Consider the following 25,667-nt stretch of genomic DNA (forward strand, 5'->3'; position numbering starts at 1 on the left):
CGCTAATATTGTCTTCAATAATTGAAAAAATTTATGTTTGATAATTAAGTACCCACGTTCAAATTTTACGATTTCAGAAGAAATTTTGGCTTTGTTGTTTGACCTAACTGTTCTAATACAGAATTAATAGTATTAACAGGAGCAAATATGCTAAAATTAATAGTTCTCAATCCAACAAGAGCAATTACCAACAATTTAACCAAATCCTCAAGCAAAGATTTGACCTTCTTCATAACTACTCTGACAATGCAAAACTAACCAATCATCAAAATAATCAAATCAGGAGGAACGAGTAAAAATCTATCATATTAGCCATTACCACTGAACACACTAACAGGTAGAAGCACGTTGTGAGCGTGTCTGCGAGGCAATGACATTAAAATCTTAATTTATTTCTCGTAAAAATCATTTTATCGAAAATTTTCATATATACTTCTTGAACATGTAAACGTTTTCATCGGCTTAACCGGAGTCGATAGATCTTGGCGACATAGTTTTTTTTCCTTTTGGTATAGGCATAATAAGAGTAATAGTTTATTTCCATTTTTATATTAGCTGACCACATGAGGCCACGAGGAACATAATTTCCCTCATGGATAATGTCATCTTTGAGAAAGCTGTGTGTGGGCTAAACTAAACTACCAACCGTGTTTCATTATGGGGGATTTTTTAAGGAAAGCTTGAAGAGGAATTTTTGGAAAGGGAAAAGTAATAAGGGGGTGGATAAGAATCTGGTGGTCAGTGCGTTCTGGAGTGACGGACGTATGAATACACCTCTCCCACTGCGATGCAAGGCGATGCGTCGAGAGATTCCGGCTGGAGAGGTCAAAAGATCTCCCTCAACCAGTTTCTCCCGATCGCAGTTGGTGGGCAGACGCATCCGATAAGACCTAGACAGATCTCACCCCAAGAACCCAGATACCCCTGCTAAGTCGCCAAACGTAGCAAACTAATTGGGGTGATCTATGGCAGATGTATTAGTTATCCAATGATTGGGTTTTGGAATGCATTATAATTCATATTTGTATAATAGCATATTAAAAAAAACTTTTACGGCATAAAATGAGTATTGTTAAATTAAAGAATCTCTTCGAATTATTGGCAATCCTGTTAAAAACAGGAGTGCAGGCCTTAACGAATGAGTTAACAGGATTAACAATAATTCGAAGAATTCTCAATGAATTAGCGATTCTCAGTTTTCTCCGTGTGAAAACTCGATAGATAAAATATATTTATTTTTTTATTTTTTTTTATAGTGAATACCTCACAAGAGTCCCAACTGCTCCCGTCTGGAGCCAGTGAGACTATGGCCCCCAATTGGGGGATGTTGTGAGGCTGAAGGTAAGTGGGGAAGGGAAAGAGGAAGGTGGGGAAGTACCTGGCTATTCAGATCTAGTCACTAAACACGGCTAAAGCCATTTGGAGCAACGTTTCAATTCTGAATGGTGGTCTTACACCAGGGCGATACTGGTAGTATCTGCCACTCTGGAACGTGCCGCAAATATACTATATTATTTTAATTAATTAATTGTGAAATAACACAAATCAATCAAATAAAATTTATTTGCGCACGCCGGGTTCGAACCCGCGACCTTCGGAATGGCAGTCCAATGCGTTACCACTGGACTATGCCGGCCTATAAATATGTAATAATTATTTTAAGAACTTCTAAGAATTTTCCATTCAGTGTTTCTTATCCTGTCAGAAGTGGTCAGTCGGGTGGTCACGGTGTGAACCTGAAGTGGTTAGTATTCAGTTCACCATGCCACTTAGTTTGACAAAGCCAGTTTAGGGATTAATGGGCAGATAATTGAGTAAAGGGGTGGGGGTGCCATTTAAGGGTTGTAAAATGGGGGTTGGGGCCTGATTCACAAGCCACCAAATTGTTCCGGAAACTAACGTGAATTAGATTTTAAAGGAGACAAGTCGTGGCATTAGCAGATTAGATTAACAGAGTTAGTAGTATTAAGTTTCCGCAAACTATGTGTAAAAACTTTTGCCTTTAAATACAATCCCTAGTATGCTAATGATGTGTATCATGATTTGCAAAACACATAATAATAATAATTTGGTAATTTGTATAGCGCCGTTTTTGTGAAAAATCACCTCAAGGGCGCTGTATGTGCTGGATGTTTAAATAATTGAGTCTAAAGTCTGTAGGTATGTTTTTTTTTACATTGGCTCCATACAGGATGACCTGAGAAAAAAAATTTCCCTCATGGCCTATATCATCTTTGGGAATGATATGTAAAGGGTATTTATAAGGGAATAAGGGAGAGTAAGTTCTTGGAAGGAAACACGTATGAAGGGTGAGTAGGAATCTGGGGTCAGTGTGTCCAGAAGTGATGGGTCGATAGAGTCCTGTTAGAGAGGTCAAAGGGTCTCCCTCAACCAGTACCTTCCGATCCAGCACTCCTAAGCTAATTTACCAACCGTTGCGAACCATTTAGGATGATATATGGTTCCCGGGTGGAGGTACCGATAGCCGCCTCCCAAATCGAGAGTATTGTATTGTATTGAATATCAAATTGAATGCTTTGTTTGTTTGTTCTGCTTAACCTCCCTTTTTCATTTTTGAAATGTTTTAGTAAGGACTTGTACTTATAATTTTGTTATCAAAATACCGACCTAAAAATTTACCTTTTTCCCGTCCTAAAATGAGTTTGTAACTAATCGGGATTGCTCAAACAAGATAAAAAAAATACAAAAAAATATTATAGTTGATTCTGGTCTCATAGGTCGGGGATTCAAAACCAGACTAGACGGCTTCGTGGTTGAGGAGTAAGGTCATTGACCACAAATCCCAAGGTCATTGGTTCAAATCTCGACGTGGCATATTTTATTTAATTAAATTGTGTTATTTCATATTTTTTCATAAAAAAAATTGTTCCAGTTTGGTTCAACTGGTGAAATACTAGGTACCATTTAGAATTGAAACTTTGCTTGAAATGGCTTTAGCCGTGTTTGGTGACCAGATCTGAATAGCCAGGTACTTTCCTGTCTTCCTCGTGCCCATGTCCTTCCCGTCCCCATACAATTCAACCTTACAACTAAACCAAATGGGGAAGTCATATTCTCACTTAGACTCTTCACGTTAAAAATCACGGTGACACATACATTTTATAATATTTAGGTAGGTTTAATCACTATTTGAAATAAAAATATATGTTTGTATATATTTTTTAATTTAAAAAAATTACATTTTATAATATTTAGGTAGGTTTAATCACTATTTGAAATAAAAATATATGTTTGTATATATTTTTTAATTTAAAAAAATTAAAAACATTCCCAGGTTACGAATAACCTGATAATATGTTAAAATCTCCTACTACCACCACAGTAAGCCGAAAATATTTATTTTGTTGTGATGGAGGACTTAGTCAGCCGAGGAAAGGAACCCACTACGCCTGGGTGGGACCCAAACGAAATGTCAACTCACCCACCGAGCGGTCTACTATTTTGTACCTGAACGTATTTTTACAAATTGCACTCGTTTGAAAGTATAGTATACTTTCAGTAATGCCATAGTGAGAAACATTGCTTGGAATGACGCCAATGTTGAGTTACTAGATCTTAATTTACAAATTCAATTTTATTCATTCTATTCATCTGAGAAACCCTAAATCTCGGAGTCAAACACCTATCCTACAAGCAACTACAAATACGAAAACTCGACAAAAAATCCCACTCTCATTCAAAACATTACTATAACGTTTAAATGTCAATTAAAAGCTGGATAAAAAACATAGGGAGATCCGAAATAGATAATACAGACTAACACAGAAAACACTAAAGTGAACAAAAAAACACGTTTTAATATATTTATAACTATTTAAGAAAAAACGCCATTTAATATGTTATATAAAATTATATTATATATATTTATATATAAAAATTTAAATACTTTGTAAATGAAATCCTCGGCACCAGAGATCCCAGTGAGGATATCATCAACATTTAATAAATATACCTTAGCTATTATTAAATAATTATTAATAACACACTGCAAGTTATCGTGCTGTTGATATGAACCCTGTCCAGTTGCAAAGTGATTCATTTAATAAACATTTGTTCAGTTTAGTTGTAGGTATTTACATATTTAAGTGATTATTGGTGTTGTCAGTGAGGATAAAATTGATATATTGTCATTTTTTTGTGTTCTTATGTCCGATGTTATTTTAATTTTATTTAAGTTATTGAAGTTTTTTCATCAACTAATGGAATATTTTAATAAAGGTATTTAATTTGACTAACACATAATAATTTTGTTGACAAAGGAAAAAAAATAATTTTGGATTTTTTATGTTTTGTGCCTGCATGCTGTGTAGATCAAGTTCAGTAATATTATGTCTTTCTATTTATTTTTGTGCAATTGTTTTAAATAGTCATTTCCTACACTGTTTGCGTGTATAATTTCGTAAATATTTGTTATATATTTGTATGTAAAAGCCTTAATAGTCGTGAAATAAATAAATACTTACAATTTTGTATTTTTGTAAATATTTTTAGCCCACGGGTACTGGACCCTTAGTTTGTTGAAATAATTTTATGTTTACGTGAAAACCTGCCATTAGATTTTATTTGTATTGTTTATAAGTTTATTATTTAAAGATGTAAAAAAATCTGTTGGTTTTCCTAAAAAAAAGAAAGTTTTGGAAAAGACAGTCAAGAGGCATTTTTACTAAACACCATTTACTGCGCACCATTTAAGAGGAAGACAAAAAAAAAACATTTATAATTCTCAAGTTTCCTTTGAAAAACCTTTCTGAAAACTTTGTTATTTTAATTAATTCACTCCCATTTGTCATCCCTGATGCTTCTTCTTCAATTGATTTGAATTCTATTGAATGGTTGTTTTTTAAATATTGTTATTTAAAAAACTTTTCATTTTGAATACCAAATGATTTTCATTTAATTTTTGGAATTGAAAAACAGAGTTTTTACTAACAATGTGAAAAAGTTGAGAAAAAGCACAAAACTCGAAACTTTTTTTACAGTCCAATGAATGCTAATTGGGCAGGAAAACTTTCAAAGCATATTCATTTGGAAATTCAAAGTACTCGTTTTGACGCTTACAATGAAAATACTGTTTTTAATTATTGCCCAGCGTTCAATAAAGTGATGACGTCACGCCGATTTTGTAAAGCGTTTTTGAAATTCATTAAAGGTCTTTTTTCCTTATTGTGCAAAGTTGGCATTGTTTAAATAATATAGGAATAAAGTTCACGTGTATTTTGTTAAATAATAACAGGAATTGCTCTACGAGTATAACAGGAATTCCCTAGTGAGACGAGTATCTTATCATTTTATTGTAACGTAACATTTAAAAAAAATTACATAATTTTTAAATGTGAATATCGCACAAAAGTCTCAACTACTGCCAACCGTCTGGAGCCACAGAAACGGTTGCAAGGCTGAAGGTAAGGGAGGGGAAGGAGATGGGAAGAGAAAAGTGTGATAGTGCCTTGGCTATTCAGATCTGGTCATCAAACACGGTTAAATCATTTCATTATCACCAGGGCGATACTGAGAGTATCTTTTACTCTGAAACGTGCCGCAAGTATACCATATATAATTTTAAATTGTGAAATAACACAAATTAATGAAATAAAATTTAATAGCGCACTCCAGGACTTAAACCCGCGACCTTCGGCCTATTAGTCCAGAGCCTTACCCCTCGACCACGGAGGCTATAAATGTACTAAATTAGAAATTCTGGTGATGATCTGGCTTGTAAACCCCTAGACCAGGGGTGCTCAAACGGTCAATCGCGATCGACCGGTCGATCGCGAGTGCTATTTGAGTCGATCTCAAGAAAAATTTCCCATGTTCCATGCCTTCTTATTTATTATTTATTTGTAGCTTGTAGCAGACTGAGTTACTGAACGGAGTGTTCTGGAACAGCTGACAATTTCGTATTCGCAATGTTTGGGTCAACTTACTTGTGCGAGTCTGCATTTTCTGAAATGAAGATAATTAAGTCAAAATATCGCAATCGACTAACTGACGAACATATGTCATCGTGCTTGCGATTAGCACTCGGATTACCGTAATTATACGTACCATCGTATGAAAAGTATGCTGACGACTTGCAGTGCCACGCTTAAAATCCAAAGTCATTATTTAGTTAAGTTTAGAAACTAGAACTCGTTTGTTTTTTGTAAGAACCAAAAAACTTGAAATTTTGAATAAATTTACGTTTTTTCATCGACTTTTTAGTGCAGACCTCCACCTACCTTGACTAAAAAAATGCATATTGCCAACTAATTTCTGTCGTTCCTCCAAATTCTATGTGGATTCGTGGCCATGCAATTATGCAATGTCCCTATATATACACTTATACCTGCGCCACGATACATCCTACCTACATAGACGACAATCCTGCATCACACATACTTGCAGCCTCTCAGAGTCGATCTATCGGAATCTAATAATATTGAGGTAGATCGCCAGCAGTTCAAGTTTGAGCACCACTGCCCTAGACCATCAGGGAATAATTAATTCCCTTTGAAAAAAATGGGTTGATTACAAAATTCACTCTGCATGAAAAGTAACAAATTATAATACAGCCACCAAATACATACAAATAGTGAACTCACCGAATATATCACTCGCATTGAGTTTGCAGCGATTCCTTAATCTCCAAATTCGGCAGCGGACGGCAATTGGCACAATAACACTTGCATTCGCACCATGAAAATATAATCTATCACGACAAGCTCTCAAGAGAGTAGAATTTAGAATAAAAAAGAATTAACATATTGTAATTCTAAAGTACTGTCACGTTATTGTGACAAAAATATTTTAATCCCTTAGTCTTAAATCGACCAAACAGGAACAGTGGTGCCCTCTTTTGTCAAACAATATAATTCGGATGAATCCAGCTAATTAATGCATAGATGACTTATTTAATTATCTCTTCACCTGCAGAGCAAAATCTATGCGAGAATTCCCAGAGAGGTCTATCCTGTCCACTATTTTAAATTTTAAGTTAACTAAGTTTTAGTTTACTGCTTCTCCAAATGCTGTATTCGTAAAAATGATTGATTCATTCAAGGGATGTTGTTTACTGCTTTAAAATAGAATTATAACATTTCAAAAAATTAGAAATCAAGAATTTATCCTAAAATATAAAATTCATGTGTCACTGTGTTCGTACACGCTAACCTCCGAAACCGCCCAACAAATTTTGTAAATATGTAATGTTGGTTCCTATATAGGATAATAGGATAATTTTGTCAAAAAAAATGACTTCGCTATATAGAAGGCGGTCTGTGGCAGGACAACGTCTTATAATCGGAACATCAGGAACTTGTTCATCATAGGGGACATCAACATTAACATATTGGATACCGGAAGGCAACATCCACAAACACAGGAATACCAATTACTACTCCTCTCCCACGGGATGACTGCCGCTGTAAGGGAACCAACAAGAGTGGATCACAAAATTAATAAATCAATCCCCTCGCAAACCTGCATTGACCACATAATGACAAAAACAAATAAAAAATATTCCACAATCATACATCAATCCACTATCACTGATCACTACACTTTAATTTTTAACATCCATGCAAAGGAAAATCGACCATCGACTCAAAATTTAACGGGGAATAGACATGTTATAGACTACAACGAACTAAAAAATTCACTAAAAACTGAAACCTGGGAATTAATATATAAAGCTGAAGACCTTGAAGATGCTTGGAAATTATTTATTAAACTATTGCAATTAAAAATACATAACCACACCTCAATAAAAACTTACACATATTCACACAATAAAATTATCAAAAAAGCATGGATCACACCTGGCCTACTAAAATGTATAAGAAAAAGAGACAAGCTCCATCAGCAAGTAAAAAACTATCCATACGACCTTTCCTTAAAACTATTTTACAAAAATTATAGAAACATCTGCTCCAATCTTACTAAATCGGCCAAACAAAATTACTACAGATCTAAAATTCATAAATCCAATAATAATCCAAAATTTCTCTGGCAAATAATTAAAGAAATCACCTACACAAATCAAAACAAAGCAAACCCATTGGAAGAAATCAACACAGAGAACGGCACACTCTCGCTCAACAAAAACGTACATCAACTAATTAACTACACAAACAACTTTTTTGCAAACATAGGCTCGAACTTAGCGAATAAAATAACCAAACCCCAACACTATAACCCAAAAATAAACAAACACCCAAATCCACAAAGGTTTAAATTTGCTCTAAAACAAATCACTAAACAAGAACTAATACTAATATTTTCTAAATTCAAACCAACATCTTCATCTGGTAGTGATGAAATCACAATGAAAACATTAAAATTTATACAAGATGAAATTACCGAACCGATACTCTTTCTAATAAACAAATCTATTACGGAAAGCAGATTTCCATCACAACTCAAAATAGGGACTATTACACCAATCTTTAAATCAGGAAATCGTACAGATATCAATAACTACAGACCAATCACAATTCTGAACACATTATCTAAAATCTTAGAAATAACAGTTAAAACTCAACTCATCGATTACCTAGAATCAAATAAACTATTATCACCAAAACAATTTGGTTTCAGAAAAAATCTAGGAACATCCAACGCCATAGCTTTAGTAATTGAATATATTAAAAATTCTCTAGATTCACATAAAAAATGCATTGGAGTATTTCTCGACCTTTCTAAAGCCTTCGACACAATAAATCACCAACATCTTTTTGAAAAACTAGTTAACATAGGGATCACTGATAATGAACTGATATTCTTTAAAAGCTACATGGGAAATAGAAAGCAAACTGTGAAACTTAACAACATAACCAGTGAGTGTATTGATGTCAAATGCGGGGTGCCTCAAGGAAGTATTCTGGGTCCGATTCTGTTCCTAATTTACATTAATGATCTATGCCACATAGAATGTGACGGAGAAATCATAAGTTTTGCGGATGATACTGTTCTCCTTATAAATGGGAATAATTGGACAGAAACATTTAAGAAAGCAGAAGACACACTAAACAGGATTAAAAAATGGCTAGACTACTATTCACTTACACTAAATGCTAATAAAACCAAATTCATCACTTTCAAAATAAAAAATACAAAAAACTCTGAAGAAAACCATAACTTGAAAATTCATAGCCCGCATCACTTAAATGAGCATTGTAATTGTCCCTCATTAGAAAATGTTGACCATATAACGTATCTAGGTCTAAAAATAGATGGAAATTTAAAATGGACCAATCACATTAGCTATTTAGATAATAAAATTAAAAAACTTAGTTATTTTTTCAAAACTATCAGGAATGTGCTCATTAAAAAAGACTTAATCAAAATTTACATGGCTCTCTGCCAATCACTGTTAGAATACGGTATTATCGGATGGGGCAGTGCAAATAAAAACATACTAAATCCACTTATTAAATCTCAAAAAGCCATAATGAAAATTATACTGAAAGTTCCTGTAAGAACTAGCACTAACGAAATCTTCACCAATCTTAACATCATGTCTATTAAACAACTATATTCTAAAACTATACTCATTTACATTCATAAACACAAAACACAAGAAATAACAACAAACACGTACAATAGAAACACTAGATCTCATGATCAAAAACTTATCCAACAAATAATTACAAATACAACTTTTGGGCAAAAAAGCTTCTTATATCACAGTATTAAACTCTACAACAAAATACCACTCACACTCAAAAACCTCAACACTTTAACATTTAAATCTGAAATAAAAAGCTGGATACTTAACATAGGAAGATCTGAAATAGAAAATTTACTGAAATCAAACACAGACTAAAACAGAATCAACTGAACTATACCAAAAAACAGTACCTTACTTATTTTAAAATTACTTAAAAAATATATATATACTACATTATACTTTGTTGTAATATTAATTTCTTATAATTAAATTATAATATGTAAATGACATCCTCAGCACGGGAGATCCCAGTGAGGATATCATTATATCTATGTGTTAATAAGAAAAGAAGACAATAAATCATTATTATTATTATTATTATATTATAAAATTAATTCCATATGATTGAGATAAATTCTTACTGGTTTCTAATCTTAATATATATTCGAAAAACTCGCAAAACTCGAAAAGTAGTCGTATTTTATAAAATAATTGTCAAGAAAATAATTATTTTCCTAACTACCTGGCCAGTGAAGGAATTAATTCACAAGCTTCAATTTGACTGGCAAAATTTTTTTGGGGAATTTAAGCACCGTTTCTGGGAGTAGCGTCACATCTGGAATTCTTGCCGTGTGAGGGGAAGGACGATGATTCGATTATGTCACATAATCAAAGTGATTCACTTGCTTTTTTTTTACTTTTAGGCAATCTTTTTTGTTAAGAACGATTGCCATTGTGATATTTTGGTGTTTTCAAAATTAGAACTTTCTTTTCGTTTTAAATGTAAAGTGTGCTGCCGTTGTGATGAAGTACCTGTTGAATTATCACACGGATGCACCCTAAAACTAAAGAGTTCACGCAAAAGCCTTATTTGTGGGCCCCCTCGATGGAAAATCTACTAACACGTTGGCGGCTATCTTCGCCTTATGGAGCGAGCTCGCCTTTGAAGGAATCAGCTCCGCGGGATGCTATAGTTCGATGCTTTGTTTGGATTCAGGATCGTCACGTACGAGAGATCCTGCTCTGCCCATCCGAGTTGTTCCACGTACTTTCTACATAGTTTGTTAGATTAGCTCAATTTTACGTCTGGTCCACAGGTACGATGATTGTTTTGCAAATGATGACTACTTATTCATAATTTGTTTTGGTTAAATAAACATTACATGATTGCTCCTAGCCGAATTTTTTTATTTCAGAACAAAAATGGAACCTTTCTTTTTCCCAAGACAGCACAAGCCTTGCTCCACTTAAACCTGAGAGGATCTCATTTGCCCGGCAATAGTTTTTAAATAAAATATAATACCCCGTACCTCATACGTTATATTTGGCGCCCCACACGTTATATAATGTCATCCAGTGAAAGTTTTGCCTGCCACTGTTTAGTTAAATAACCTGTACGTCATTGGCGTTTTTATTTTATTTTAAGTAATACTCCGTAGTAGGCTCCACAGTAGATGACTTAAAAGGGAGATGTGTCACTTTTTAAACGTGTGTTGAATTTTCATTGTTTGAGTCATGGAAACATAAATACGAATGTTCAACATTAAAAAAGAAGAAAAAAATTGCGAAAATTATTAATATTTAATAGAACAAACTCGTTTATAATAAAACGAAAATCTCTCGACAAATGTCTTAGTTGCATTTAAAGATATACTGTCTATTTTGTTCATATCTATAACATGATAAATAACAGAACATAAGGTGATTTTAATAATTTTCGGAGCACACTTTGCGTTTTTTTTCCAATGAGTTGATTTCATATAATTACCGGTTCGCTTCTACAAATGTATTTATATTATCGTCAACAACAGCTTAAAACTCAAACTGTTCGCTAGAAATTTGGAATGCGGGGAGCTTAAGAATCGATGCTGTAACCATATAATTTGGCAATGGTTACGTCTGAATCGAATGTTAAATGCCGATGTGCGTAGATTATTGGAAACTTGTATAATTCGTAGTTCACATACATTAAAACATAATATTACAGATAGATTAACACAGGAATCAGGTGTTAATCTAAATAACTGTATTACGTACATAGTGAAAATCAGCTATTTTGTGATGTAATCCGCTCTTGTAATTGTCAAGCGGCTTGTAGACCAGCCCGATCAGATTTCCTGGCATTAAGTGGTCCAGGTCCCGGGAGGATCGGGTGTCGCCAGTGTTGCTTTGCTGTCATCCAACCAACCTACTCGCCTTAATCAGTTTTTGGGACCCTCAGCTCATAGCAGAGCAGAGGGACAAATGACCAATAACCTAAATTAACCTAATGAATCGTTTTTAAATCAGCAGATTTTTTATTATGTATATGACGATTTATGTAGATCAAACTTCGTTGGCTTGGTTAGTTAGGGACTTTATTTTCCAAAAACAAAATAATTCTGAAAATATGTATAGGGATATTACGTCCAATCTGTAATTACTCCACCTCGTGCTAGAGTTGTAGATATTCAATATTACTGGTAGATATTCGAAAAGCTTTTTTAAATGGATTCGTGTTAAAGGGGAATTTTTTTGAATCAGGTATAAATAATAGTATATTTCACAAAAAAATATACAATAAAACATAATATGCGGAAACTTTGACTAGCCAACTAGGAATGAATCCTGTTTTAGGCCAGTTAAATTGACAAATTTAGTTCATATCATAATTTCATATAATGTTGTTTAATTATAGAACATATTATTTTATAGAAGGAAAAAATTGTTAACAATGAATTCCTGTTAGAAATTTTAGTTATTATTTTTTTGGTAAACTAATGTTTAAGACAAGATTTTTTATGCATAGCACAAGGGTAACAATTATTTTATAAGCAATATCTCATATAAAATAAAGTTGGTTGTTTCAGGTGAAAAATGTAACAAGCAGTAATTGTTGAATGAAACACTATTATATATTGAATTATTTCGCGGATAAGAGATAAGCCGCCATAGCTCAGTGGTCAGAGCTGTCGACCGGAAATCGAAAGGACACGGGTTCAAGTCCCGTTGGCGTCATGTATCTTTTATCAGGAGATTTTTCTATGTGGATGAGTGTTTCAGGCTAATAATTATTGCTTATAAAATAATAGAAACTTTAGTAAAACATACAATTTTATACTTATAAGAATAAGCGAAAAGAAAAAATAATATATTAAAATACATAAATTAGTATCGAACGATTATGTTTAACAATAGTTGCATTTTGGTTAATTAAATCTCTGGCAAAAATCGAAAAACAAAACATTCTTCAAGCGTGATTACAAAAAAAATATACTTAGAGTGAATGACGTGTTCCCCGGCTTTAGGAGCCGGCAAAGAAACTCAAAAAGATACAGGTGATGTCTGATATCTTGAAAGTAGCTTCTTGCAAAGAAAATATGAACTGTAGTAGATTTAAATTTAAAAAAATATGCCCTTAACTTATTTAAACTCATTGAAAATCTAATATAAATCAAGAAACAAATTTTATGTTTTTTATGATTGGTTTGAAACTCTCATAAATAAAAATAGAACTGAACGGAATATATAATCTTTTCGCACTGGAAGCACACTTATTAATAGCGTTATTTTTTATTTATTTAACCAGCTGAAGTCCCACGTCCCAACCTTCTTATTTTGAAGGTCAAGTATGCAAACATTAGATAGATAGTATTTTCTTGTTTTGTGAGTTATATATGCACGAACAAGTAATCAAACAGTACAGATATTGCCATAAAAATAACAGTACGATACCCTTTATAATTAAAGAAATGTGAGCCAGGAACAAAGATATTAGAAGAACGAGATGTGTTATGAGCAGTTCGTACTGTGTGGAATTGTTCTGCCGAGTGTCGCCGGTTTTGTTCACCAATACTACTGCACACCTTCGCTTACGCTAAGGTAGCCGCACCAATACATAGAACAGATTTCTGTGCGTACACGTCCCGATACCGTTCAAAGTACCCTAATTAGGTAGTACTCCGCCTACGGTCCGACGGACAACATAGCATATCTCGTTCTTCTAATATCTTTGACCAGCAACAACTGAAGGTACCTACTATAGCAACATGTTTCCCGACAAGAGCTTCTAAGCAATTTGGAAATTACCATCTATGCTCAAACTCGTCAGCAATTGCTTTCCATTCTTGCTCTGATTACGTTGTACTAAATAATTTGTATGCATATGAGTATCCTGATTAGCTATAATAGGCATAACTAAGTTTAAGAGTTCTTCATACAGCGGCTAGGGCAAACTCAAATAATAACGATAATCTTCGTTCTAATTCTCTTACTAAATTCACATGAGATAAACGCTCCAGCACTTCACTCACACTCGCCGATTTTTTCTTCTTTTGTTGATTTGAAAAATTTAATATGGCAATATAATTCCTAAATAACACAGAGCTTCCTTTGTCGATGACATCTCGTCATAGTTTGAGCTGAGAGCTAAGCTGTCGTGTATCACCGACGTCGAGCCGAGGAAACTTACGCGAACTTTAAAACCGCCATTTTATGGCACCTGCGTCTATCTCCCACAGAGAGTTGGTTTAAAACATAAACTTTGAGTTGTACGCACGTTTTAAACTAAAGTAAAGACGTATCATTTTAAAGTTATTACATTCATATTATTATTATTATTAGTTACTCGCTGACGTGTTCCCGGCGTTGGTCGACTTTTCTCTATTCCAATAAATATAATATCCACATCCTTCCGGAAGAAATTCTCTAAATGATAGTGAAAACCCTATAAAACTCCGTTTCATAATTTATAAGGGCCTGTTCAGACACGGCGATAACCGCGCGATTGATAAAATCGCGCGGTTTGAACCGCAAAAATGTTGACTGTTCAAACATCGGCGGTTAGTTAGCGATTAGCGATCAGTTTCAAGATGGAAGTCGAAGAGGAACTAGCGTGTCTGTGGCTGCTTCAGAAAAAAATAAAGAAAAGAAGGAAAAGGCAGTATTAGGTGCATCCAATATTAAGGGATCGACTGACACATGGCCAATTCGTAACGCTATATCCCAATTTAAGAATGTTTGAGAGGAAATTTTTTGACTATTTAAGAATGTCAATAAAATCTTTTGATGAACTAATTAAACTAATCAGGGAAGATATTTCGAGCTCTGAAACACATATGAGGGCAAGCGTGTCACCAGAAGAAAAACTCGTAGTAACTTTGAGGTAAGATATTTATTATATCGCGCGGTGCCCGCAACGCTACTGAACGCTGAGGAAGATCTCCATAGTAATAAAACCGCGTGGGCGCCGCACGATTCTATTTTATAGCGGTTGAGTGGCGGTAATCGCGAGGTTGGACTAACCGCGCGATTATGTCTGAATGATTATATAAATACCTGCGTAAATAAGACCCACGCGGTTCCCGCGCGGTTCTCAAACCGCGCGGTTCCCGCCGTGTCTGAACTAGCACTAAGAGCTAAGCGCACAGACAGACAGACTCGGATAGTGACTGTGTTTTATACTATTTAGAAATACCAATGTATTTTGTCACGATTACGAATTTACTAATAGTTTATTAGGAAACGGCCTATAATCCCGTTTTTAGTTCATTATGATCTGGGATGTTCCGGGATGTTCCCGAACGTTCCAGACTATTCCCGAAAATTCTACAACATTCTAGAACGTACCGGGGTATTCTGGAATGTTGTGGAATGCTCTCGAATACTCTCGAATGTTCCGGACTATTCTAGAAATTTGTAGAGGGCGAAACTTCAAGCCCTTCTTTTTTCAAAAGAACGCCTTTCAGGTAAAAACGGAAACCTTCTTCATGGATGGGGGATGCTACCACACCTTATAACTCTTTTGATTGTACCGGGACTCGTTACTGATTTTTAGCAGCACGGACATTGTACTATTATAATATATATTGATTAAATAATATTATTTTTAAGTTATACATATTATTACAATTATTGTTTTTTTTGTGAACACCGGTAGTGGTTCAAACAAATTCGAAAAACTTTGGAACAGAGCATGATTATTTTATCCCTCGTCTAGTACCCACTCGAAATATTGTTGTCATATATATACATTTACAAAATAATTTAATTAATACCATTACTCAAAATATTAATATCGAAACATGTAAAACTGCTTACTGTGGCTAGAAGCCAATGAATCCACCTAGATTTCCCCGTCTATCCTATTTTTTTAGGATCTATAAATTTGGCAAATTTTGGCAAACGATCGCTCAAACGTTTTTGCAAACTTGGCATAATTTGCCAAAAATCGTTTGAGTTGATTTCAAATAACGTGCATATATTTTTGTGTATTTTTAACACAGCTGTATATTTTTATTGCTGGCTGATGGACGACTTATTCTAAGGGCTAGTTATTACTGATATGTCAAAAATTTATGTCAAAGGAGGACTCAAGCATTCTAATTTGAAATTGACTCTGTATTTTCAAAGTAAAGATTTTGTATTCTAAAATTCAAACGATCATCTTGAGATTTATTGTTTTTTTCATATTAAATTTGAACAGGTCATATTCCTCGGTTCAAAGGATTTAAAATAAATCTCAATTACATTCCAAGATATACTTCTATTTAATAATCCTAAACATGAATCACATGATGGACTCCGTGATCGAAGGGTGAGGATTTCGACTAGCGTCATGGGTTCAAATCTTATTAATTTGATTTGAAAAATTTGATGGTTTTTGATGCTTAGATGGTTTGGGCACGTAGAGCGAATGAGTGAAGATGGGAGTGTAAGGAGGATATATGATGCAAATGCGAATAGTAGCAGAAGTTGGGGACGCCCGAGGAAGACATGGCACGATGAAGTGAATCAGATACTCGAGTCGGGCCATGTCAAGAGTCAGAATAGTAGAAGAGTACCTATGTATGAGACGATGTATATTTTTTTTTATATTAACTCCACAGAGGAGGCCCTGAAAAAAAAATTCCCTCAGGGCCTATGTCATCTTTGGGGATGCTGTGTGGAGGGTCTTTTTGTGGAGAGGAAGGAGTGAACATGGGTCTTGAAGAGTCCCAAGTTGTAGGAGGGAGGAAACACAGAGGCCTGCAGTTCGTTCCACAGCCGAGCTGTTGAACCTAAGAACGAATCATAGAAGCAACCCGTTCTCATGTGACAAATGTCAACCGTGTACAAATGTTAGGCGCGCATTTGGCGTGTATCCCGACTACGCACCGGTGCCGAAGGGATCAATGACGCTAGTTCCTCAGAGCATCTTCCATTGTAATACCGATAGAACAAGAACAGCATACCTACCTGACGCCTGTGCTCTAAAGATTGCAGTCCGTTTGTTAAGATTGGGGAATCTATCAAACGGACCGCCCGTTTTTGCACAGAGTCAAGGGTTTGTTTCAGGTATTTAGGGGCTCCGGACCAGAGATGGCTGCCAAATTCGACAGTAGGGCGCACTTACGATTTGTACAGGGTCAGCAGTTGTGTACCATTAAAGTATCTGCGTGCCCTGTACAGTACGCTCAGCTTCTGAGAGGCCAACTTTACTCTGGCTTCGATGGAGCCCTCGTACCTGAGCTGGTCACTTATAGTTACACCAAGCATATCAATGAAAGCCCTGTTCGGAAGATTGTATGTATGAATGTGAATGAGGCAAGAAGTGTGTGTCCAGACCGAGTTGTATTTCGGTCCTTCCTCTCTGCCTACCCCTGCGGGGAAATGGCGTGATGGTTAGTTAGTTGGTTTGAAAAATTTGCTTTCAATAACAATTTACTCACTAAAAATTATATTTACTATTTTTGCGGCACGTTCCAGAGTGAAAGATACGCTCAGTATCACCCTGGTGTAAGACCACGATTAAGATTTGAAATGTTGCTTGAAATGGCTTTGATTGTGTTTGGTGACTAGATCTGAATAGCAAGGTTTCCCACCTTGATCTTCTTAATCTCCTTCCTCTTTCCATTACCTCCAGCCTCACAATATACAAAAAACATACAGACGGTTGGGAGCAAAAGTAGATGTCATGTTTTCTAGATTCTAAAACTGTGAGTTGATTTCATGATGTGTTATTCTAGAACATCTGTTTTGCTGTGTTGTATCTTGAATGATCCATGGTGGCGGAAGTTTACAGGCAATATTTTTTTAATTCAATGGAGAAAGTATAGAAAAATGAATACTTTTTTATTAGTTAGGTTTTCCTTATGCTCCTGCACATACTCCTTCTTGAGAGGCTCTGTCTGCAAGTCGGGGAGGGAGTGACTGATCCTGATGGCTGTCTGGCGAGACAGGGAGTCGCACTGGCTGTCTTCGGACGACCTTCGTGACCTGGAAAAGACAATTCATAAATATAACACACCTAAAAATGCAAGGCGAAAAGATATCGGGAATAATAGAGGAAGACATGGCAAAATGAAAGAAAATAAAGCTGGTATCTTAACGACGCGACGTAAGTAAAGAAGCCGTATACAAACATGTGCGACGCGCGACTCTTGTGTATTGGACAGACCCACAGTCTAATTTGCCCTAGTGAATACTCTTAAATAAAATGGGAATCTTCACAAGGTAAGTGAAGAAGTCGCGTATAAAATATTTTGTATGCGGTTCGGCGTCCTGGACAGACCTACGGTTGAATTTGCCCTGGCAGTTTTTTTCTGAATAACGATTTACTAAAATGTTTCTAAACATTCTAAACCTCGAATAAAATTACTAATTCAACGTTCAGAAAAATGAACTATAGTGCTTAACGCTAATTTTATAAATTTTCAAACTGTTTAATGTAAAATATTTTCATGGTTAAGTAATTTGTTTACTATATATAAATATCTTATATTAAAAATTATTAGAGATTAAAAAATGTTAAGAGACTTGAATTTGTGGGAATTAATTAAAAGGTGAACCTCGAAAAAACCACCGTTATTGATAGTCTTTTGTCGCCATTATATAGATACCTAAATATGCCTGAAAGTCTAAGGCCTAAATATTAGAAACAATCAAATTTAACCATTTGTATATTAATTTATACATATAAAACGTAATATAAACCAACTCAATCATAAAATATAATGTTGGTAGCTCTCCAAAAATGCCGTAAGTTCATATGATCGAATTAGCTCAGTGATCAGAGTATTTTTCCGGTATTAAAAAAGTCCTGGGTTTAATTACCAGATACGACTGAATCTTTTTGTGTTTCACATTTTCCGTTTGACAGTCGTTAACATTGTCTTTCAATGATTAAAGATTATTTATTTATCGTTACTTTACCTAAATACTTTTGGCATCCAATAACGTTGTATTCATATATCATCTTGTCCAAATCAATTTTTAAAGACCGCAGAATAAGTAGTGATGTGCATAAATATTCGATACCTCATAGGACTAGGGTAAACTAGTAATTAAAAATAAAATGTCATATTGACGCAACTATATGCATCTCCCTCTAACATATGTTCCTGCATTCTACCAACTATAACCTAATTACCTTTCCCTTTCTGATAGTGTGAAGTACATACCTACATCAGTAAAATTACAACAACTGTACATGACCAGTCTGTTAAGAAAGGCTGTGCCGTGAACATGCAAAGTGCTCTCTCAATGTGTATAATATCATTTTTTTACTGAAACTTGTGCAGATTACACCCGCGATAGCCATCAGGGCCATAATTTCGATTTTTTTTAGTTTGTTCGAAACTAGTATAATGAAGATATTCCTTTAAAGTTTACGGCTAAGATAGTTGAATACGTTTTTCAGAAGGCTCCCGTACTGAGTTCCCGCAAGAGTTAGCAATGAAACGCTTTTTTTGTAGTCACATATTTAAATTTATCTCGTGGCCCAAGGGTTGTGGCGCCAAAAGACATACATATATTCTAAAAATAGACCATTGTCCGTTACTTGTTAGTGCACTTACGTCATCAAACGGAGAGGCGGTCAGATAAGAGCCTCGAAATTCGTTTCCATGATAACTCAACACAGTGACAATTCAACACACCTTTAAAATGTGATATAAAGTCATTCGAAACGATGAATTTTTTTTTTAACCTAATCTTACCTAACCTAACCTAACCTACTTAACCCATTTAATGAAGTTTTTGTTTCATCACTTTCCATGACTTATATAACTTGTTAAAGATGTGATGAATTATCATTGTGATGATTTATCCGGTCACCCGAAATTCACCCTGTACGACAAAATAATCAGTCATAACTCCACACATGGGTTACATGGGTTATTCGTGCGTCGTCGTGTAGGTATTGAGGTGGTCTAAAAAGTAAGCTTGGCGGAAAAGTATCAAAGTTATTGAGTGAAAAATTGTGCGGGTGATGATAGTTTACTTAATCTGCTTAAAAATGGATTGTTAAAGCCCTATATGTTGTAAATATAAAGATATTCGGTTTGAAGCCTGACTGAATCCTGCCTTAATTATGTTTCACTGATTATATGATAAGACAGTTACTCTATTGATATGGTAGGATGATACTTCAGTGGTTACCTGTAAACACAGAATTTTGTCAATACTTTTGTTATTGTTATCCATTTTGTTTATATACAAGCTGGTTCCTTAAAAATCAATTATTCTATTTTCAGTTCTTTCAGAAATCGCAGAGCCATACTATATCTCGGTAGTATTTTTCATATTTCGGTGTATTTTTCTTTACTAAAGTGATTTGGAGTCTTAATAGTTATAAATTGCCTGTTTCACTACCCTGTACATTGTTTAATGTCATCATAAAAATTACCAAAACAAAATAAATACGATCATAGAAATATGTCTCTCATTTTCCTCATAAGTTATGCATAGTGACGAACGAAAGACGTTTACGGGATTTTAATTTTTACACAATTCAACAGTTTTATTCCGAGGTTGATGAAATTTGGCGCACTTGACCCTCAAAAACAAGAGGATGATCATTGTAAATATTGATTTCTAAAAACTCTGTGTAAAGCCAGGGCAACGCTGGGAACTTCTGCTAGTTTCTGTGTGAAGCTAGGGCAACGCTGGGAACTTCTGCTAGTTTCTTATTAAAACTCTGTGTGAAGCCAGGGCAATTTATTTATTTATTAAAAAAAAAACAGGTTTTAACATAAAAAACGTACTCTGCACATGCTGGGAACTTCTGCTAGTTTCTTACTTAGATCTCAATTATTATCCCTTTATTAAAATAACCTTTTGCAGCATCCCTGGAAGAGATATATTTTTATTTTAAGTCTTAACGGTATTAATAAAGGTATATGGTATTTACTTAAGCAGAATTGAACCCTATTTCTTTTTATTTTAATTTTATGTGCCTTATTAATTCCATTTTACAAATATTTCTACCTTGAAAACTAAGACTTTATGTAATACTTAATATTTAAGGTATAATTTAAAATTTTAAATCGTAGGAATAAATAATTGTAATACCAGGCTTTGCCTTTGTGGGATTTAATTTGTTTACAGTTAATAATAAATAATAAAATTTCCTTGTATTTTATTTTTTCTTTATTTTCATTTTATCTTAGGCAGCATTTTATATCTGTTCCATGTAAAAAAAATCAATAACAAAATAAAGAAGGTAGATAGATACACGACAGTTACATCGACTCCTCCTTTTCAGCACACTGTTCCTTCATTAGAATTTAAGGCGTCAATAACGGTGGTTTGCTCGAGTCTAACATTTTAATTAATTCCGACGAATTCAAAAAGATAATATACATGATACATATTTATTTTTTATACCGATACCCACGGATGTTAGTTATTTTTTTAAGGATTAATAAAAACAGTACCTTACCATGAAAATATCTTATGAAAATTGGTTAGAAGAAATTTTTATTTTATAAAACGTTTTCAACTATAGAATTAGCCATAAGCACTGGATTTTATTTATCTAGATGATTATTTAGTAACTTCCACAGGTATCCCTTTAGAAATATCAGAGAATTTAGTAATACAATCATCAGAAATACTTAAAATAAACCCCACGTAAAGATCATTTTTTTGACATGACTACTTCACTTATTCCGTTAAGATTCCCAGATTTGCCATGGCAAATTCAACCGTAGGTCTGTCGAATACACCACAGCCGCGCGTTGCATATTTTTTTACATGGCTTCTTGACTTACGTCGTTAAGATTCCGACTTTATTTTAGGGTGTTGTTTTAAGCATTTTATAATAAAAAAACTATTTATTATTTACATCCCTTTCCTCTTCTACTGTTTACTTTCACGCCATAAATTATCTTTACACTTGCTTTCCCCGTTCACCCTTCTAAAATAGAATTCTTTATCAACTGTGAAATGTGAAACTAGCTTCAAAGTTAGCCAATCTTGAGATTTGCAGTCGGCCAACGTAAGCGAGATTCTCGGATGCAGACTTTTCTAAAGGTTGAAGTTAAACACGCCTGTAATGGATTCAGTAAAACTTCCACTCGGTACACGTGTTGAAGGGAAAGGGGAATTCGAAGATCAAATTGAATTTTATTGGAATGTCGACATAGACGTCACGATGTAAAAGTTTGATATGGCGCACTTTGATTATATTCAATACGTTATGAGAACTGTGTAACTATCTATACTTAAGAGAGATAAGGATCTAAAGTAACTTTTTATTTCAAGTTTAAAAATGTTATTTTCGTTCCTAATAACTTGATCTTCATTGTTGTTATTATTTAAATTAAAATTTACGAATGTTTTGCGCGGTTTTATTTCGATTACTGTATAATAATGACTAGCCATTTAATAAATAAAGATTCGAAATTTTTAATTGAAAATTCATGTCATACGGCATATATTCTTGTCTAGTAATATGTAATTTCTATCACCTAAGAAATTCTAAAAATATAGTACTATAGGTTTCATATGTCTTATACTGATTTATAAATGTGCAAATTCTAACTATACAATTGTAAATGTTCTCCAAAATGCCCTGGAAAGAATCTCAGACTTGTGATGTCCCGAAAGAAACCATTCATCTGTTCTGAATGCAATTACTAATGTTATTCAAATTGACCCTGGTAATAAATTACATCACCTCAAGAAACCATCCTGTCACTTTGAATGCAATCAATAATGTTCTCAAAATTTGTTTTGACAGCATCGCCATTCCATTGTAAGAATATTATGTACTAAATACACAATTTGGCTGTCCTGAAACGGGAATCCTTCCCAGTTGGACAGACAAAGGTTAATTTTGTTTTGTATTGTTTGTAATTTATATATATAAAAATAAATAAATCTTCATGCGGGATGTTAAGGGACGTACCTGACTTACTTTAACAGGTTGTTAAGGGACGTACTTGACTTACTTTAACCAGTGATTCCTGACGATATTTGGAGTAAATAATGTAAATTAAATTTTGGTCAGCGGTGTCTATTTTATGTTTTTTTTTGTTAAAATTTTCACATATTGTTGACCCTAGCTGTCCAATTCCTACTGAATTTTAATGTTTTTTGTTGGAAAAAAAATTTCATCGAAGATACGTTTTTTACTTAAAATAATGTCAGGAATTACTGGTTAAAGTAAGTCAAGTACGTATCTTATGACTCTGTATAATTTTATTCAAATTTAACCTTTAGCCTGCCGAGATATAGCCGTGTTTTTTCCAGTGGAAAAAAAATGCTCCTAGCATACTAAAATATTTTTTATTCGCTTGGCAAGGAAATAAAGTACCTACGTTAATATTATTCTAGCTTTTCATTTCGTCACCTGTCTTTGAAAAAGCGCGTCGCAAAATTCCATGTCAAATGTCCTAATTCCAATTTTAAAAAGCCAGTACTGTTATTTATTTACAAATGATTTACTTAAGAACGCTTATTTAGCTGGAAAATATTATAAAAACCAAGAATTTTTTCAAATGTCTTCATTAAATATATTTTACAAGATCAGAGAAAAAAAATATTTCTCTGGATATAAGTAGCTATCATTTGGAAACTTTAAGGGATAAAATAAATGAACACATTATCTGGTAAGACAGTTCAATTTATAAAAATATAATTTTACAAAAAACAAGTAAGTTATTAGGAAAATAGTGTCAGCCGGCGTACCGTGAGTGACTGGCATTTTACATCTGGCATTCCAAGGGTGGACAAAAATAATGTCAAATGAGTTATATCAAAATAATGTGATTTTGCCTAGTTAAAAATAATTTGTAATTTTTAAATAAAATAAATTATTTTCATTTTTTGAAATAACCTAATGAGTAAAACGTCAAATCGTAATATTTAACTGTCGAAGACAATATAAGCAATTTTTTGATGAAAATTTAAAATATAAAATCAGAAAAAGAAACTGTCGCATCTAGGACAGAATCCAGGACCTTCAATTTGTGGGGGTGCAGGTCTGAATCTTAAGATCAAACATAAAGATAGCGGCCAGTAAAAATGTGAGGTGAGAAAATGAAGATAATGTTCGTAGTTCTTATTCGAATTAGAGTGAAACAGTGCTATATGACCGAAATAAATAGGGTCCTTTTAGCTCAGTTGGTAGAGCAGTGCCCCGGCGAGGCGAAGGTCGTGGGTTCAAGTCCTAGTTGAGATCGTATCGTTTCCTGATTTTAGTGTTTCAAATTTTCATGTAAAATCGCTAATATTGTTTTGAATAATAAAATAAAAAAATCTTGTATTATTTTTTTCGAAAAAAGAAAATGAATGATTGTAGAGAATAAAATATTTCAAGTTTTCATTTTGTTTTTGACAAAGTCTAATTTATAAAATAATTATACAGTTTGTGGCATAGCTAACGTAGTTATAATGGAAATAGTTTCGAGAAATGTAAAACCTTTATTCAAATTAAGTCAAAACTGATATAAAATATCATAAAAACGTCCCAAAAGTAGAATTTTTCTGGGAAATAAGGTGTTATAAGGTTTGAAAAACATGTATCTCATATTGTTAAGGACGAGTATCTCTCTAAAAAAAAAAATTAACGACAAACATTTTGCTATTTACTTTATTCAGTCTAATTAGTTTTCTCATGGTAATGTGATCGGTGGTAATGGAGTTCGTGATTTTATTTTTTATGAGCTTAAAAAAATATTCAGTAGGTAAATATTGTTGTTTTTCTAATGTTATTTCATCAGTTCGATGAATCAATTGCATCTAATAACACTGTCCGACAGGAGAATTATGTCATACTGGTTGTGTTACACAGAGTCATTAACAACTTAATTGACAGTCCTGCCATCGTTGCCACTATTAAATTCCTTGTGCCGACTAGGAATACAAGACAAACTACAACATTCTTCTGCAATACATACACAACCAACTATCAGACAAACTCACTGACCAATTTGTTTTTTACGTTCCGGTTCCGTATTAAGATGGTGCTCATTTTTCCTGCCGGAAAATAATAGGACCATTTTGTAATAAATATAACAGCGTCAAAAAAACGACACAAGCACACAAATGGAGTTTTCTCCGAATTTTCTTTCCAAAAATAGACTTGATTGTTGACCCACTGGTCCAATAAACATTATACGAACCATTATTAATTTTGTTTGCGTTTAGTTCGTAGAAATCCGTTAATTAATTTCTTTTAATAATTAATTTCTAAAAATAAATAATGTTTAGTTGAGTTCTGCAAATGTTTTAGTTTTTATTATTGTGACAGCTGTTTCGTTGTTCGAGGCCATTTTCAAACCTTGGTTAGGCCACGCTTAGTCGACTTATTTATATGATTCTATTTACCCCCGCCCAACTTTAATTTAACAATTCAACAATATAACACATTAAAGTAAGATAAACACATTAGTCACATCATTTATAAAAAAAGAAAACATTACAATTTAATGTGGAAAAAACCGATTTCAAAGTTTCCAAGAGAATAGAGAATCTAATGTCACTATTATTTTCTAAGTAAATCGGTTTAACCGGTAATAAATTATTATAAACATCATTAAAATTTAAATTGTGCGGAGCTAAGTAGAATCATATAAATAAGTCACAACGTGGCCGTGAAGTTTGAAAATGGCATTGATTGCCGAAATAGCTGTCACAATAATTAACAAACTAAAACGCTTGCAGAACTTATTAATAACATAATTAAATTTGATTTACATAATTTTTTTATCAACTATAAGAAGGAGAGATGAGAGAGAGAAGAGATAAGCCGCCA

At 33.8% G+C, this 25,667-nt stretch overlaps 1 protein-coding gene across 1 annotated transcript in view; it reads right to left on the reverse strand.

Moving 5' to 3' along the window:
- Window positions 1-25,667, reverse strand: part of LOC149413528 (synaptotagmin-10-like) — a 456,392-nt gene that overhangs the window by 292,601 nt on the left and 138,124 nt on the right. The window contains exon 3 of the mRNA XM_089644730.1: window positions 17,755-17,902. Coding sequence (XP_089500856.1) covers window positions 17,755-17,902 — 148 coding nt within the window. The remainder of the gene's footprint in view (window positions 1-17,754; window positions 17,903-25,667) is intronic.

The sequence above is a fragment of the Hesperophylax consimilis genome, chromosome 21 (assembly GCF_061612785.1).
Source record: "Hesperophylax consimilis isolate HC1 chromosome 21, BYU_Hcon_1.0, whole genome shotgun sequence".
Taxonomy (NCBI): Eukaryota; Metazoa; Arthropoda; class Insecta; order Trichoptera; family Limnephilidae; genus Hesperophylax; species Hesperophylax consimilis.